The sequence below is a fragment of the Trachurus trachurus genome (assembly GCF_905171665.1).
Source record: "Trachurus trachurus genome assembly, chromosome: 11".
Lineage (NCBI taxonomy): Eukaryota > Metazoa > Chordata > Actinopteri > Carangiformes > Carangidae > Trachurus > Trachurus trachurus.
Genome location: NC_139904.1, coordinates 13,403,495 through 13,418,374, shown reverse-complemented (window position 1 = coordinate 13,418,374; position 14,880 = coordinate 13,403,495). Strand labels below are relative to the sequence as shown.

General features: G+C 40.5%; 1 protein-coding gene across 1 annotated transcript in view; it reads right to left on the bottom strand.

Moving 5' to 3' along the window:
* angpt1 (angiopoietin 1) overlaps positions 1 to 14,880 on the bottom strand; it is a 51,669-nt gene that overhangs the window by 26,218 nt on the left and 10,571 nt on the right. The window contains exons 2-4 of the mRNA XM_083981647.1: positions 3,306 to 3,461; positions 2,550 to 2,671; positions 1,095 to 1,327 (exon numbers count right to left, since the gene is read on the bottom strand). Coding sequence (XP_083837773.1) covers positions 1,095 to 1,327; positions 2,550 to 2,671; positions 3,306 to 3,461 — 511 coding nt within the window. The remainder of the gene's footprint in view (positions 1 to 1,094; positions 1,328 to 2,549; positions 2,672 to 3,305; positions 3,462 to 14,880) is intronic.

Here is a 14,880-nt window from a genome sequence, read left to right as displayed (position 1 = left end):
ATTCGCACTTAATCATAAATCATCAAGTTTGTTTTTAAAACAAATTATTATGTTTCACTCTCTAGAGGGCCAATTTCATGCCAATTGACAAAACAAAACAAAACAAAACCCCCAAAATGTCAACCTCCTGGTGGTGCAAGTAAGTCAAAGATTATGAATGTAATGTAAAACAATGTAATGATAGTTCATCCAATAGTTTTTTGAACGACTGACAGACTGAGAAATCAATAAACCGTCCCCAGAGCCGCGCTGCTAGTGTGGCTTAAAATGTTGTTGCTATTTTGCAAATATCAAATCACACCTCGACTACAACACTGTAATAAAATACGGGATAACTTTGAGGTGAGAAGTTTCAGGAGTCTTCCAGTGAGTGAATCATGCTGATTGTTGTCCATGGTTTCTTGGCTCTTTGCTCAACTTCAAAACACAGCTTTGCTTGTCTTGTTGTTGTCATCATCTCAACCGCTCTTGGTATTTCACTGATTGGTCCAGCTTCGAGCTGCTGGATCCAGTCTCAGTGGCTTAACAGAGCTATCGGAATTCTCCATTTGGTTAAACATTTACTTACATTTCTAATATGTTATGACGTTCTACATCTCCATCCTTTTTCACCCAACGGCTGCCAAAATTGCTATTAAATAAGACCAATAGGACCGTGGTTGCACTCGGGATGTTTGAAAAAGTTCCAAACCAACAGGACACAGTTAATAATTACTAATATGACTAATTGTGTTTTGTTTTGTTTTTGTTTGAGTACACTGTCCCTTATGTCCTACTCTATTTACTCTCTCCTAACCTAAATGAGAAGGCTTTTGCCCTGTGTTGATATGAAGGAAAGGGCAAACAGAACAAAAAGGACTTAAATGTCTCTAAACCCTGGACCTAGCTCTATCTCTTAAAATGTACACATGTTGTCATTATGATTCATCTTCCCCCAGCATATTTTACTTTTTCCATCTGTGCCTTTTTTCCCCTTCTTTTTATACTGTAAAATAAATGACTTCATAAAAAAATAAAGTAAAAAAAAAAAAAAAAATCGAAAGAAAAAGTTCCAAACCTCTCGACATATAAGATCTAGATTCCCGTTAGCTTACCTCCGTCTTTGGAGCAGAGGTTGAGCAGGTTGTGGACGGTGTCCATCATCTCCTGCTGCTGTCTCTGCAGCGCCGTGCTGTTTCCTGTGGTTCGGCTCAGCTGGGCTTCCAGCTCTCTGATAACCCCGCTCTGCCTCCCCACCAGGGTCTGAAGGCTTCCCTTCTCCTGCTTCAGCGTCTCCAGCTCATCATGGTGTCGCACCTCCATCTCTAACATCTTCTGTTCCAGGAGGCTGGGGTGGGGTGCGGTGGGGGGGGTGATAGGAAAAAAAGGTCAAGAAAAGTTAATCACAGAAGACATGGAGAAGTTGTTAATTATTATCTTCCTTCGGGGCATCCAAATCTGCCAGGATGAGATTTGTTTTCACAGGATTTATATAGATGAACTATTGTTTTGTAATTCTTGTGAATATAAATTATTTTCCAATTATGTAACAAACAACTGAAGCTGAATTAATAAAATTCCTCCACCTTTGAGATTTAGTTCCTACTGCTTCTTTCTGATTGACACGCGAGTAAAGACAGTCAGGATTCAGGAACTTTCCACACGACAGAAACACAAACACTGATGTCTGTAGGTTTGGTTGCTATGTGGTACCGAGTATAAACATACCCTTCATCATGCACTTAACAGACTCATGTGGGCTAAATGAATAAGCCCTTACAGCATCTGCGCTCGCCCATTATACGATCTAATGCCCGAAAGATGATACGGGCTGACATCAAATTCATTAACTAATCATATCTTTCCCTCGATTATAGATTTGGTAAAGGAAAAAGAAAAGAGGACATGCACAAGATGGAATAATGTCATAATTGCTTGAGCTTAGGGAAATTGCTCTCAGAAATCTATACGCCATCAACCTAAAAGAAAAACTGAAAAGTCCAAATCACAAGAGACTCTGCTTTCTTTTTTTGTCAAAGTGACTGCAAAGAGTCTCTATGGATGCTGCAACGAGAAATGTGGGCCAATCACTTTCAAACACTAGATCATCTACAACAATCCCACCGGACCAATCACTGCAAAGAACAAGCTTTGGAGACATGGAAATGAATCCAAAAGCCACATTTTTAACTCCTTGATTTTGCAACAACTGCTCAGTGGTCCAACATGCAAAGCATAGCCTCATGGATTTGTGACTGATTTACTGAGCATCGTAGAAAATACAAGCCTCTATCATGTTGTTTATACAAGTGAAAATTGTTTTGGAAAATGGACAAACTATGCAGTAGTCAATGAGAGCTGGTAGCGAGCTTTTTTTTTTACTTCATTTATGCAATCCCACGGAGAGCGGCGGTAGTTTTTGCACAAGAAATAATGATGATACATCGTCATCAGAATATCTTTTTTCAGTGTGCTGCAGTATGGATGGGAGCCAGCACGAGTATGTGTGTGTGAGAGTGTGTGTGTGTGTGTGTGGGGGGGGTTGTTTGCGCGAAGTGTTGTCTGTTTACCTGTTCTTGTCATGCAGTTTGCTGATCTCATTGGTCTGGACCATTAACTGTTTCTCCAGCTTGTTGGTGGAGAGAGAATTTTCCAGCAGCTGGATCTCGAGCCTCGACGTCTGATTCAGGACCTCCCATGACAAGAAATACACAGACGTAAAGAATACAATAATAATAGAGATGATATTACGCTTCTACGTTAGCTGCAGCTAATACCGAGCAGCACATCTGCAACAAAACCCCAGAGGAAAACCCAAACACACAGAGTTGTATTTAAGGATTTCTAGACACAGGAGGAAAAAACACACTGCACGTTCGAGGTGCATACAGTATAAACCATCAACTTTGTTTTCTTTTTGTCAAGTGTTCACCCAACACATGGTAATACTTAGGAGATATTCATCTTTGTTATGATTATCTTTTTTTAACTTAGCAAACTGTTTTCCTCTCTGTGCTTTAGCAAAATCTACTGACCACTAAACTTTGCAACTTTCCATCACCACCTCCTCCTCACACTCCTCTGTTTAAACACTAAAGGCAACAAGAGCTGAAGCTCAGACAAAGGAGGTGGCATTTATATGGCTTCAGTATTCACTGTAGGTACTTCTCTGTTGTAACCTTTCTGGGACAGTGTGAGAGTCGAAGGTCTTGAGTTAATGAAGCGTTAGATGGATCCTCTCTTCAGTGTTCGTATGTGTGTGAATGAAAAAAAGTTAGCCTAAGTGTGTTCAGGAGCATTAGCATGAGTGTGTTTGTGTCTATTACCTGTGTCTCGACGTCGGTCAGCTTGCGCGTCTGTTCGGCCGTCTGTGACAGCAGGTTGGTGCCCATTTCCAACATGGCCGCCGTGTGGTTGTGGACGGCGCTCTGCTGCAGTTGAGCCATCTCCGTCTTCATGCTCTCTTTAATGTAGTTTTCAATCTGCACCGAAAACAAAAAGAAGATTGTACAAAACAGTTTAGACTCATTGTTTCCTGAGGTATGTATCTCACTATATATCAAAGAGAGAAATCACACAAAAATGAATCATTTTGAGTGGCATGCATGCATGTATAGAACGGGTTTGGGTCAATACAGCTGCAACCAGATGTAGGTGGTTAACTTGGGATGGAAAAGGCAGAGATGAACAGATATTCACTGAAGCTCGTCTGGAAAGAGCTCTTTCATCCTTATCTCCAAACGCAAACAAATGACAAGATGGAGATAGAGGTTGGGGTTGGATGAGATTCTTGAAATGGATTAACTACAATATATAGACCATCTGTGCAGAGATGTCAGATTCCTTCATTGTCCGTCTAGTGAAATGGTAATTTAGACTAGGACTACGGTTGGTAGGTTTAAGTAAACCAACTAACTCCTGTTTATTTTGTTGTACTTTGTTTCCTTGCGGCTTCCTGGATCTTACATCATCTGTTGCCTCCAGTGATTACTGTGTTCGATACAGGAGGGCTTTTGCTGTGTGGTTGTTTTGCAAATGCAGTAAACACAACTTGATGAGGTTTAAAGTGTCCACTTGTTCATCTGGTGGTTCGCAGTGTGAACACACACTGGGATGATTTAATAATCGGCCAGTGGGGAGATTCTCAAACACTTGATCTATAAAAGATGTTTTCTGGGTTTTTGCTTTGGCCCATCATCGGGCTATAGCAGCCATCTCTCGTGAACGTATCAGCCAAGACAAATCTGTGTCAAACAGAACAACATCACATGTGCTGGTAACCTTAGCAACGGTTCCCATTCTGCAGCTGTTGGCTACACACACTGAGAAACTGAGCTCCACCACACACACCACACTCACTACGCTACAGAAATGCTTTAGATTCCCAATTTACACTCTAACCTCTTGCACCGTGTATCAGTACCATATGTTCAAGGAAATACGACGTTAGATTCCCTCTCTGTTGTGTAAGACATTTTGCCAGTATAACTTCTTTTTTAGTTTGCAGATTTTTGATTTCATATTCCCCAGGTCCACAGCGTTTGTACAGTACTGTACTGTGAGACTCTTTGATAAATTTGATTGTAAATTGGAAAAAAATAACAATAAAAATCAATGGACTTTGCAGACCAGAGCAACACTTCACAAGATATTCTCGAGACTACAGTATTATCAAGTTAGTCCTGATGTCTGGTGATATAATCAGAGATCTCCACGGCTCAGTCTAAGGGACAGTGTAGCATAGATTTGAACTGTTATTTGGTTTCCATGAATGTGCATATGGACAGACATCACACAAAATAATCAACACTCCAGACAGACCAGGCTAGCATGGCTTCTATGCTCGGCATACTTTGTGCTGAAGTCAGCAAAGTGTTGGTACGACCTTCAGTTTCACTGGGCTTTCCACTATTTCCCAATCTGAACAGATGAATGCTGGAGTGTTTCCAGTTCACTTTTGATCTAATGATTAGATCTGAGATAAAATGCCACAGGACAAACCATTTATACTCTACTATAGTTGATATGTATATTGGTTTTGGAGCCATGTTTTATAACAGAAAACATTCCTACCTGTATTTTGGATAACATCTTGATCATTTTATACATGTCCATTAATTTGCAGAAAAAAACAAAAAACATACACACACTGCTTCTATGAATATTACATGAATTCAGTCCAGTCAGTCAATCAGTCCAAGACTGATGGAGAATAAAAGAGAACAGAGATGGATCTCTCTGCTATTCTGTTCTCAGCTATTTGCACAGGTCTGCCAAGAGGAATTAACTTTTCAATGTAATATCCTTTCTTGGCAACAGCACTAAAGCAAAATGTAACATTTTTTCAGGCTGGATTTCAGACATAATACAGCTTCCCTTAACTGTGAACTACATAAGGCTGATATAAGTGTCACTTTCCACATAACCTCCAATGGTCTGGCCCCAGGAATTGGAAAGAAAACAAGGAGTCTGGAATCCACAAAGCTCAAGTAATGATGGATTACTCTGCCTGATAATGAACCATAGAATATGACTGTGTTTGGAAATGGTTTTCAGTCCATCCAGAAATGTAAAAATCTTTGAAATCTGCGAATGGGGTGTGTTGTTTTTACATCCTTTTAGGCCTGAGCTCAAAACCTCAATGTAAACCTCACTGCTTTGAGCGTCTTACATCACTGGCTTTGCGCTGCAGTTTGCTCATCTGCTGAGGTTATTGTGTCCACTGTTTGAGGACATCCACAGGCTTTGCACAGTGGAAGTCACCTTGCGAGAAAAGGCCCCTGAAGGGACAGATGTCCAAAGGAAACCTAAGCTCAGCAATCACCTCATTTCGTTTGTCTCTAAGGGAATGTGGCTGACTCAGGGCTGGATCTGGTGGGGGTCATAAATGGAAAGTACCAAGGAGGAACAAGATTACACAAACAAGCCCGATCATGTAAAATCACTACTTGGGAAGTCATAAAATAGCTCTATGTGGGTGTTGGGCTATTTAGATGGTTTCGAACCTTGACGCTGGTTAAATGCTGTGCTTTTCCCGTCAGTGACAACCAGTAGGAACTAATGTCAGATACAAAAGCAAATATTTGCCACCATTGCCAGAACTGAAATGCAAATTTGTGCCATTTGGAAGAGGGACTGGGATTATAATTTAAGTGCAGAATATGAATGCAATGGTTAAAGCAGAAGTAAGCGATATTTTTGTGTTAATATAAGTCTTAAATAGTTATATCTTCCGACAGCAATCACTTACATAGAGTGTTTGGACCGAAACACGGGTCTCTCAGTCCCTCTGCTCTGCTCTGAGCCGAGGAGAAAACTTTTCTTGTATCCTACAATTTTTATCCAATGAGGAGAGAGAACGGCATGAAGGGCTGTGTGTGCAGCCAAGGGATGCGCGTGAATGTGGTGACGTAGGGACGAGAACCAATAGATCCATGACGAGGGCGGGGGCTGCTAACTCCGTCGGCTGACAAGAAGTTATGGTGCGTTCAGGGCAGCCCGTAACTCGTGTTTTTCCGACCTGTGAAGTCGTACCAGATTGATCTGGTGCGAGTTCACGGGTCGGAAGTTACGAGTGGCCGTTATAGTGCACTTTCACAAGTAAAACAGGTCGGAGAAACACGAGTTGTGGGTTGCCTGGAACGCTACAAAGTCGTAAGTCGTGACTTGAAGCTGTAACTTACGGTTTCAAAAGCCTGCCTGGAACGCAGCATTAGCCAAAACGACCGGATCGCTTACTTCTGCTTTAATGTAATGTCAGCAACTGATGTTGTAACGTTATGTAACTTGTAACCATTTATAGTTAAGGTGAAACTGGTACCAATTAATTTCAGTTCAGAGTCATACAGCCAATGAAATGACAAGAGGTAATTTATGCTGATGCTCATAAATTCTTTTCACAGATGGGAACTGACAAGAAACAGGTTGTGAGGCCAGTAAACTTTACGGTTTGGTAAACTCCAACATGAAGCCCACCAACATTGGGTTTAACTAAGAACAAAATGGAGGATGCCTTTAACCACAGATTCAGGTGTAACCATTCGAGTATCTATGGTAACTTTGTAAACTCAAAACGATGTTTTAGAGATAATTGATTCACATTTGCTTACAAAGCATTTTTAAAGCAAGACAATGAAACGTTCGCTTAAAAGCAGCCCCAGGTGAAACTGACATATAAAGCTAAATACTACGACTGTAAAGGCAGCAGAAATGGAGAGGTGTTATAAAGTCATTAGACTCACTCAGTCATGTCCCTTATACAGCAATGTTTACCTAGGGTCAGCTAAGATTATCCACCATAAGCCCTGGCAATACCAGACCAAGTACGGCTTTAGCTGCAAACCTAGCGGGTGCACTGCAGAAGTTGAGTTTTATCGTGAATTTTAAATTTTCAGTTGTAAAAGTAGAAGTGATACAGTCTGATTTTAAAGTTCAGTTGAAAACTTTTACAACCTCTGTCAGTTTCTCTCTGTGTGAACATTTCACTTTCAAAACAAAGAGGAATTCCAATGAAACCCTAATTTGATCAAATTAAAAATAAATCTGTTTTGTCGTGATTCTTGAGAAACATTCCAGGAGGTCAAATAAAACTTAAGTTCTGCTTTTAGAAACTGCTACATCTAGCCCCTGGTTAGAGAAAACCACTGTTTTCTAAGTGAGTCACATAAACACAAGTTTATATTTTCCTCAGAGCAACTTTATACAGGGGCATTAAGGGTTTAAGGTGCTGTGTTTGGCACAGACTGGCTTAATGTGGACTGCCTGTGACTTAACCTATGATTCTCTCTGACATCCCAGCTATGGAGAGCCATTCACTGCATCTCTACATTCACAGACTGGTCCATTTAGACAGTTTATGAGGTACAATTGACTGTTAATCACTAAACTAGATGCTTTGGGCTGTCTGGGATGCAAGCTGTACGTCATAAAGTATGTCGCAGGATGAAGATTTTAAGAGTAAATGGACTGTTCATCATGTAGAGGGACAGCTGTTTAGGTTACTGAATGAACTACGCTGCATGTGTCCATTTTTAATGGAGAGCGTTAGAGTCAAAGAGGCATGAAATCCCCAACATACATATTCTGTAAATGATCACAGTGTGGCCGCTAAATTGGCATCGCTTGAGAACCAAGAACAGGATAATCCCTCAACATGGTACTCCCCACTATCATTGTTACAGATTACTGCAAATGTTTACGACTTTTCTGACATTTCCCATTCAGTGCAACTTCCATTCCAAAAGGGGGTCTTGATCTTTTTCTAAACAGCAGCCGTGACAGTCCTGAGAGACACTGTCAGAGTTAGAAAACGCTGGGCCTGGACTGTATAAAGCACTTACTGCTCGAGCTCTGTCACATCTCTGCTTATCTCCGGCTTTGTACGTGAGTGTGTGTGTGTGTGTGGTGGGAGGTGATGGTGATGGTGTTACTGGGGAGGTCTGGCTTCTGGGATGCATCCCTTACGCTCAGGCCTGGATCCATTTCAGACCACTTTAATGGACAAGAGCACAGGGGCTGTTACCCACCCCCCCGAATCAGGACCTCCTTGTATATCACAGGCCACCTTGGGACCAATGCCAACAAATACACTTACACCTTCTTATCGCCCACTGACAAAAAGGTGAATCTGACACCCCTCTTTGAAACCTGGGCCTATATTTCACTTTAGCAGGGCTTTGGGAGGTGTTACCCTGCCTTACTGCACTGTCACACTCCAGCATTATATGCTATAGATAGATGGAACGTGTGTAAGTGTCTTAGAAAGCTTGTCAGCAAAAAAAACAAACAAGCCAGTGTTTGTTTTTAATTCCACCTTGAAACAGTTATAAGACTCCTTCCTTCGTCTTAAACTCTGTCAAGATTAGGTGAGTAACAACTCAGTCTGAACTCACAGCTGACCTCTGTCACCTTTTGCCCTGGTGGTCAACATCCATGTGTTTATTCAATTGCTGCCACATTTCTTTTCACCTCATTGAAGGTCAGTAGAGAGATTGATTCGACAACAGGGCAGACGAAAAATAAAGAAATAAGAAAAAGACATTCCCCATGCTGTGCTGGGCAAAACAGCATCTTAAACTTGACTCTGACACAGGGGCTTGGATCAATTGACCAATCAATGAACAGCCTCCCCGTGCTATGGTTTTCTTGTCATACCATAGCTAAACTGATTGGGTACACCATGCCTGTTGAGCATCAGATTACCTGACACACTGAGGTGGTTTGTGTGGAAATAAATTAATTTATAGTTAGTATAATTTACTACTTCCATTTATTACCATTTAATGACTAACAATGTGATTATCAACTTGCGATGCAATATTAGCATACAGCTAACTAGCATTAGGCTATATGGCCAAGGTAGGTTTAGATCCTCAAGTGATTAGGTCAAAATTGTTTGTAGGGTTAGTTTATGTAAAAAAAAACAACTTAACATTCATGGTCCTGTATTTTTCACCGTGTGGAGGCTGATTTGAAACTAACAAAGTTTAAGCTAACTTCACCTGAATCACTTCAGTGCCATGAATTTTTGCAAAACTCATTGTTCCGTCCTCAGACTCAAAATATTTTCTCTCCATATATTCCGTTCGTCACTCCAATAAAGACAAAGAAGTCAGCTAGTGATAATAAAAGGTCTGATGGTCAGTGTTCTCAACCAGACCATCTGGCAGGAAGACCAACTTACGTTAACGAGTGCCCGCTTTTGTATCCAACGGAAAAATCTGCTGCTGCCAGCTAGAAACGAGAAGCCAGCTTTTTGCCTGCCTCTGTCTGCAATCAAGAACGCATTGTTTCAAAAATTACATCTGAAAATTTTTGAGTTATAAATCTGCCATTGTCATCAGTGCAACCAGCTTATATACCGTGCAGGACGGGAGAGCTTCCACTTTGCGATCAGTCTAGTTAGTGATCAATTTCCATCATATTCGGTTGAGCAGGGCTTTGCAATGAGGTGGGTGGTCCAGCCCCCTGCCTCATCTCTGTTTCTCTGTCCAAACTGTTGATTTCCAGGACTCCCTTAAGCCAGGAAGACTGCTGCCATCCGAAAAACAACCACGCTAGTGCCAGAATCCGCCGTTCTTGGGCTCATTTTTGTTCTCCTTTGCATCTTTCATTGCTCTTTCTTTCTCCCTTTGTCTTTCTGTCAAGATGCTATTGTGTTGATGTCGACGGCGTTTTGGTTGCACATTTCCAAGGACATAATGAAGAATGTGTTCACATCGTGAAAACAAACCAACTGATCCTCTGTTTAAATCGCTAAATAAATCATGGTGCTTAGTTTGAATTGCCCAAAATCATTTGGCAGGTTAAATAGCAAACCATTATCCATACTTCAAAGGTTTCTGTCACAATGGTTTGTCAACAGGGCAGAAAATAAAAGAATGTGAGAATATTTGACTCATGGCAGGGTTTTCAAGCCTGGTTGATTGTTTCTTTGAAAAAACAAATCATAATTTCTAACTGGAGGGCGAATGCTTTTAGCCAAATTGATTTTCCAGTCGTTTTGTCAAATATGTACAAACTATATAATCATTATTCAGTGTTGAGAATTCAAATAAACCACCGACTGTAAAAACCGAGTGGAAAATGTGATCTTGAATTTTGACGTGTTGAACCTTTCAAATGACTAATGAGCTTCGTATACGGCTAATTTACTTCACATTGCAACAATAGAAATCCGCAGAGGATTAAAATTCAACAAAGAGTGAGTAAATTATTAAGAATGTAATGCTAAATCCTGTTATTCAAACTCAGAGTGGCAGAATTGTGGCTTCACTTGAGTCAATATTAAGAAATAAAAAATTATTTATGACGTCAAATATCTGAAATGAAGAAATACTGGAGATGTTGCTGCGGTTTCCTTTGGGAAAATAAATGACATATTTCAAAACATTGTTACGCCAATCTGCTTTTACTGTTATTACCGTCATTTTTCCTCCCTAGACACTTGCTTCATATTCCTGATCTACTTTTAGCTTTCTCTCACATAAAGACCAACGTACCATCACTACCAGGAACTACACAGTGAATGTGCCTTGTAGCTTGAGAGTACTTTTTAAATCAAGAGCTCTGACAGTGTTATGTCTACAAGACATACCTCGCATGATTAACTATGAGGCCCAGTGCAAGATGAATCGGAGAAAGTCTTCTGCATGTCTGTATGTAAGATAAAAGCCAATTTACTTAGTGTTATGAAAAGCATGAACTTTCTCTCTGTATCAATAAAAAAAAGGATATGGACAAAATGTTTTGCCTTGAACTTACAGTAGGTTCTTTAGCATTGTCAAGTGCGCACATCCAACAGTAATGTTTGCTTTACTTTTGTTGATTTTGGTGCAGTGGTGTCGGACAGATGCTTATTTTCACGATAGAAAATTCCTTCCGGAAATGAATTCTCCAAGTTGGTCTAGACAAAGAAGATTTGGCTCTCCTGTACGACTATATTCCAGCTGTAGCACATATAATTCAAATCCCTTATTGCATAAGGGGCAAAAGTCGTTTAAGATCTCTGTGGAGAATTGATAAAAAATAAATAAAAGCATGAAAATTTATCATAAAGAGTTTAAGCCAAAGTCCATTATTGTCACGTTGACTCCCGTAAAACAAATGTTCACCCAACCTCCCAGTGCAAGGTTAAATCAAAGCTTTTAGTCGGATAGTCAGTTTAAGATTTGATGTATGAGCACTTTTGTGACATAGCCAAATTAAGCCAAAAATTTAAATTATTAGCCACAATCTACTAAACCTGCATCATGTTTTTAAGTAATTTGGCACTAGATTGTTTTATGGGTTAGGGTAACCCTCATAACCCTAATATTTATAAGGTTAGCAGCAATTGGCACAACCATTCGCCTTCAAATGTAATTTTCCAGTCCTGTCTGTTCTAGCTAGATAAAAGTCAAGGGCTAACAGTGTCTCCAAAACAAGCATTTCAGGTTGCAAGCATAAACTGATGACTGTCAACATGATCAACTTGGATGACATCTGATATTTTCACTTTTAATCATACTCAACCCATCATCACTTTGTCATTATCACCACAAGTTTAACAAAAACATTTATCAGTTATCAAATACCACTTTTGAATGTAATGATTAAACCAATATGAGGTACTAAAGAAGTATTATCACAGTATCAGTGGGGTTTTCTAGATACACATGAACTTTGAAGTTGGGTTCAAGAAAATTGGTGATTAATCACACAGCTCCAGCCCTGATATAAGGGGAGTACTTCATCCTAGTCATCATCCATTTCCCATTTCTTCAATGTGTGATTGAAAACAGAATTAAGATAATATATAATTCCATCATTTTTATATTATTTTGTAACACTCACTGGACATCGTACACTGTTTATTGTAGCCCTTGGATACGGTGATGTCCAGTTAAACTACTAATAGTACCCATCTGACCTCCTCCCAGACATTCTTGGCTGGAACACAGTGCTAAGTTATTATATATTTCTTTCATGTCTCTCATACCTCAAGCCTACGCAGTGATCACTATCAGAGACGTCACGTGGCTTCTTTCCATGTTAAATGAAAACAAATACTGTGGAGTAGAGCTTATGCTTGAATGTATATTTTCACAAATCCTCCAGTTTCAGTCCTGCTCTCTAATGTCAAAATGGCCCCTCGAAATTACCCCAATTAATTATGCGTATCTGGACGTATGGGAGAGGAAGTACTTGCATTCACCCAAGACATGGGAATGCGTAACGAAAACCAAACAACCAAACAAACTCAGACCTGGTCATTCATCCAGCGGTCTTAAACAGTGAGTACCAGCAGAGGGGCGGTCTGCAGATATTGTGCCCAATGCTGAATCTTTCCTCTGGGACACATCCAGACAGGAATGTGTGTGTGTGTGTGTGATGATGATGATGGCTTCTTTTGTGTCAGTCCTACATCCCATGTCAGTCTGCCCCCTTTTACGCACACACAGATTCCACAAACCCACCATCCCACAGACTAGGCGTTTACGTTCAAATATTTGAGACAGGATTCCAGTGGACCCTCTGCACATCACAGCAGGAGATCCCTATGCCAAAAAACCCAGTGGAAATAGATGCAAAACGACATGTTTTGCTTTAACCTCAGGCGTGACAGAGACATTACCAGACGTACTGTTGTATGTTGAACCTCCCAGCCGGGCAATAATAAAAAAAAAAAATGGATGCAGCGTTCCAGTTTGAGTGCCAGCACCTCTATCTATCAAGCCGAGCGTCTCTTCTAATCAAAATGGATGGGTGTTTAATGACAGGGGTTGTTTCCTTCAACGTCACATTCATGTTTATCTTTCACTCCAACATCCCACATATCACATTAAGCGAGGACTCCTCGGTTTATAAACCATCCCCACAGTCGTCCAGGGTTGCAACCACAGCCTTTCGGTTTCCCTCACTTTCTCTTTCTGCCTCCCTTTTCCATATCTCTCTATCTCCCTGTGTTTTGCTCCCCCCGTCCCGCCCCTTCTCTCTTACAATCTCTGCTTTCCTTTGCTTCAATCACCAAAGATGGGCTGACGCTCATCACATCCAGATTATAATACTCATGACTCATTTTCTTCTCTCCCGCTGTTGCTTTTGCTAGTGGCTAACACACACTGGGCGATATAGCCTATCACATGAGAGGCTGCTGGAAGCACTTTTAAGTTCTGATGGTGGTACTTTAAAAGCAGTATAGTTTGTGTGTGTGTGTTTTCTACATGTGCCTAAATTTTCCTTAAGTGATGCTGAGCCGACATTGACATTCAATCTAAACAAGAGAGAGATGAGCAGGAAGACGAGGTGCAGTAGCTCAACTAACTTCTCCACATGGAACTGCTTGAGTCTGACCTGACCTCATCACGGCTGTTGGAGAGGGAGGGGAAATAGATGCTGCTGTTAATGATAATGTGCAGCTCGTCCGTAGCCACTATTTGTATCACTGCCATGCTGCAACATTAGAAACATTTGCTGCTGTCTGACCTCCAGCCGATGATGGATGAAAAAGCTGATAATGTTCATGTTTCTGCATCTGCATCGTCTGTGATCCAGCCCTGTTTTAAAGAGCGGCAAGATAAATATAGTTGTGAGTCATGAATCTATATTTAGTTGAAACAAACAAGGGAATTTATCAATTCAGTTTGTCATCGCGACTTATTTTGGATGATTTTTATTGGGAAAAATGTTAAGTGAGTCCAAAGGAAAGAGGACGGCTATTAAAAAGAGGTTGGAACATACGCAGTGTATAGTATGCATAATTCCTGGCCTTCACATTATGAGTTCCGATCAGTAGTCAGTCGTCTTGCCACAACTACGCAAAAGCAAAATACCTTGAAATCTCATCCTGTAGTCCATCCTGTAATTCTTGGCAAAGGTGAAAGTTCTGGTTACTAAACGGCCCTTGGTGAGATTTTTATTAATTCATTTATTTTGTATTGTAAAGGCCATTTCCAAGATCGAGGATGAAGTTTATAATTCAACTTTTGAGCCAACATAACTTAAAAAATAAAAAGAGGAAATCTATACTTTGAAGGTGAGTGAGCAGACTGCATCTGCTGATGAAGATCATGTGATATAACAGAAAAGCATAGAGGCGTATAGAGGAGAATGAGCTTTTTTTTGTGAGTTATTCAGTCATAAAGTAATCTAATCTGATGGAGAAAACGCACCTGTATACAATTATACATAGGAAAATTGCTTGAAATTGCCAACATCTAAAAAGCTTCCACTCTCAGCCACAGATGGCCTCACTATTGACTGTTAACTGTTATGTTATGTCCTGCACTGTGCAGAGAAGACAGTACAGACACAATGCATCACTAGGATGTATTCATCTCTGCTCATAATGGAAGTGCTGTTTGAAAGCCACTGACAAAATGTGACAGGCTCTCTTTTTGTCCGAACTTCAACTTCACCTTG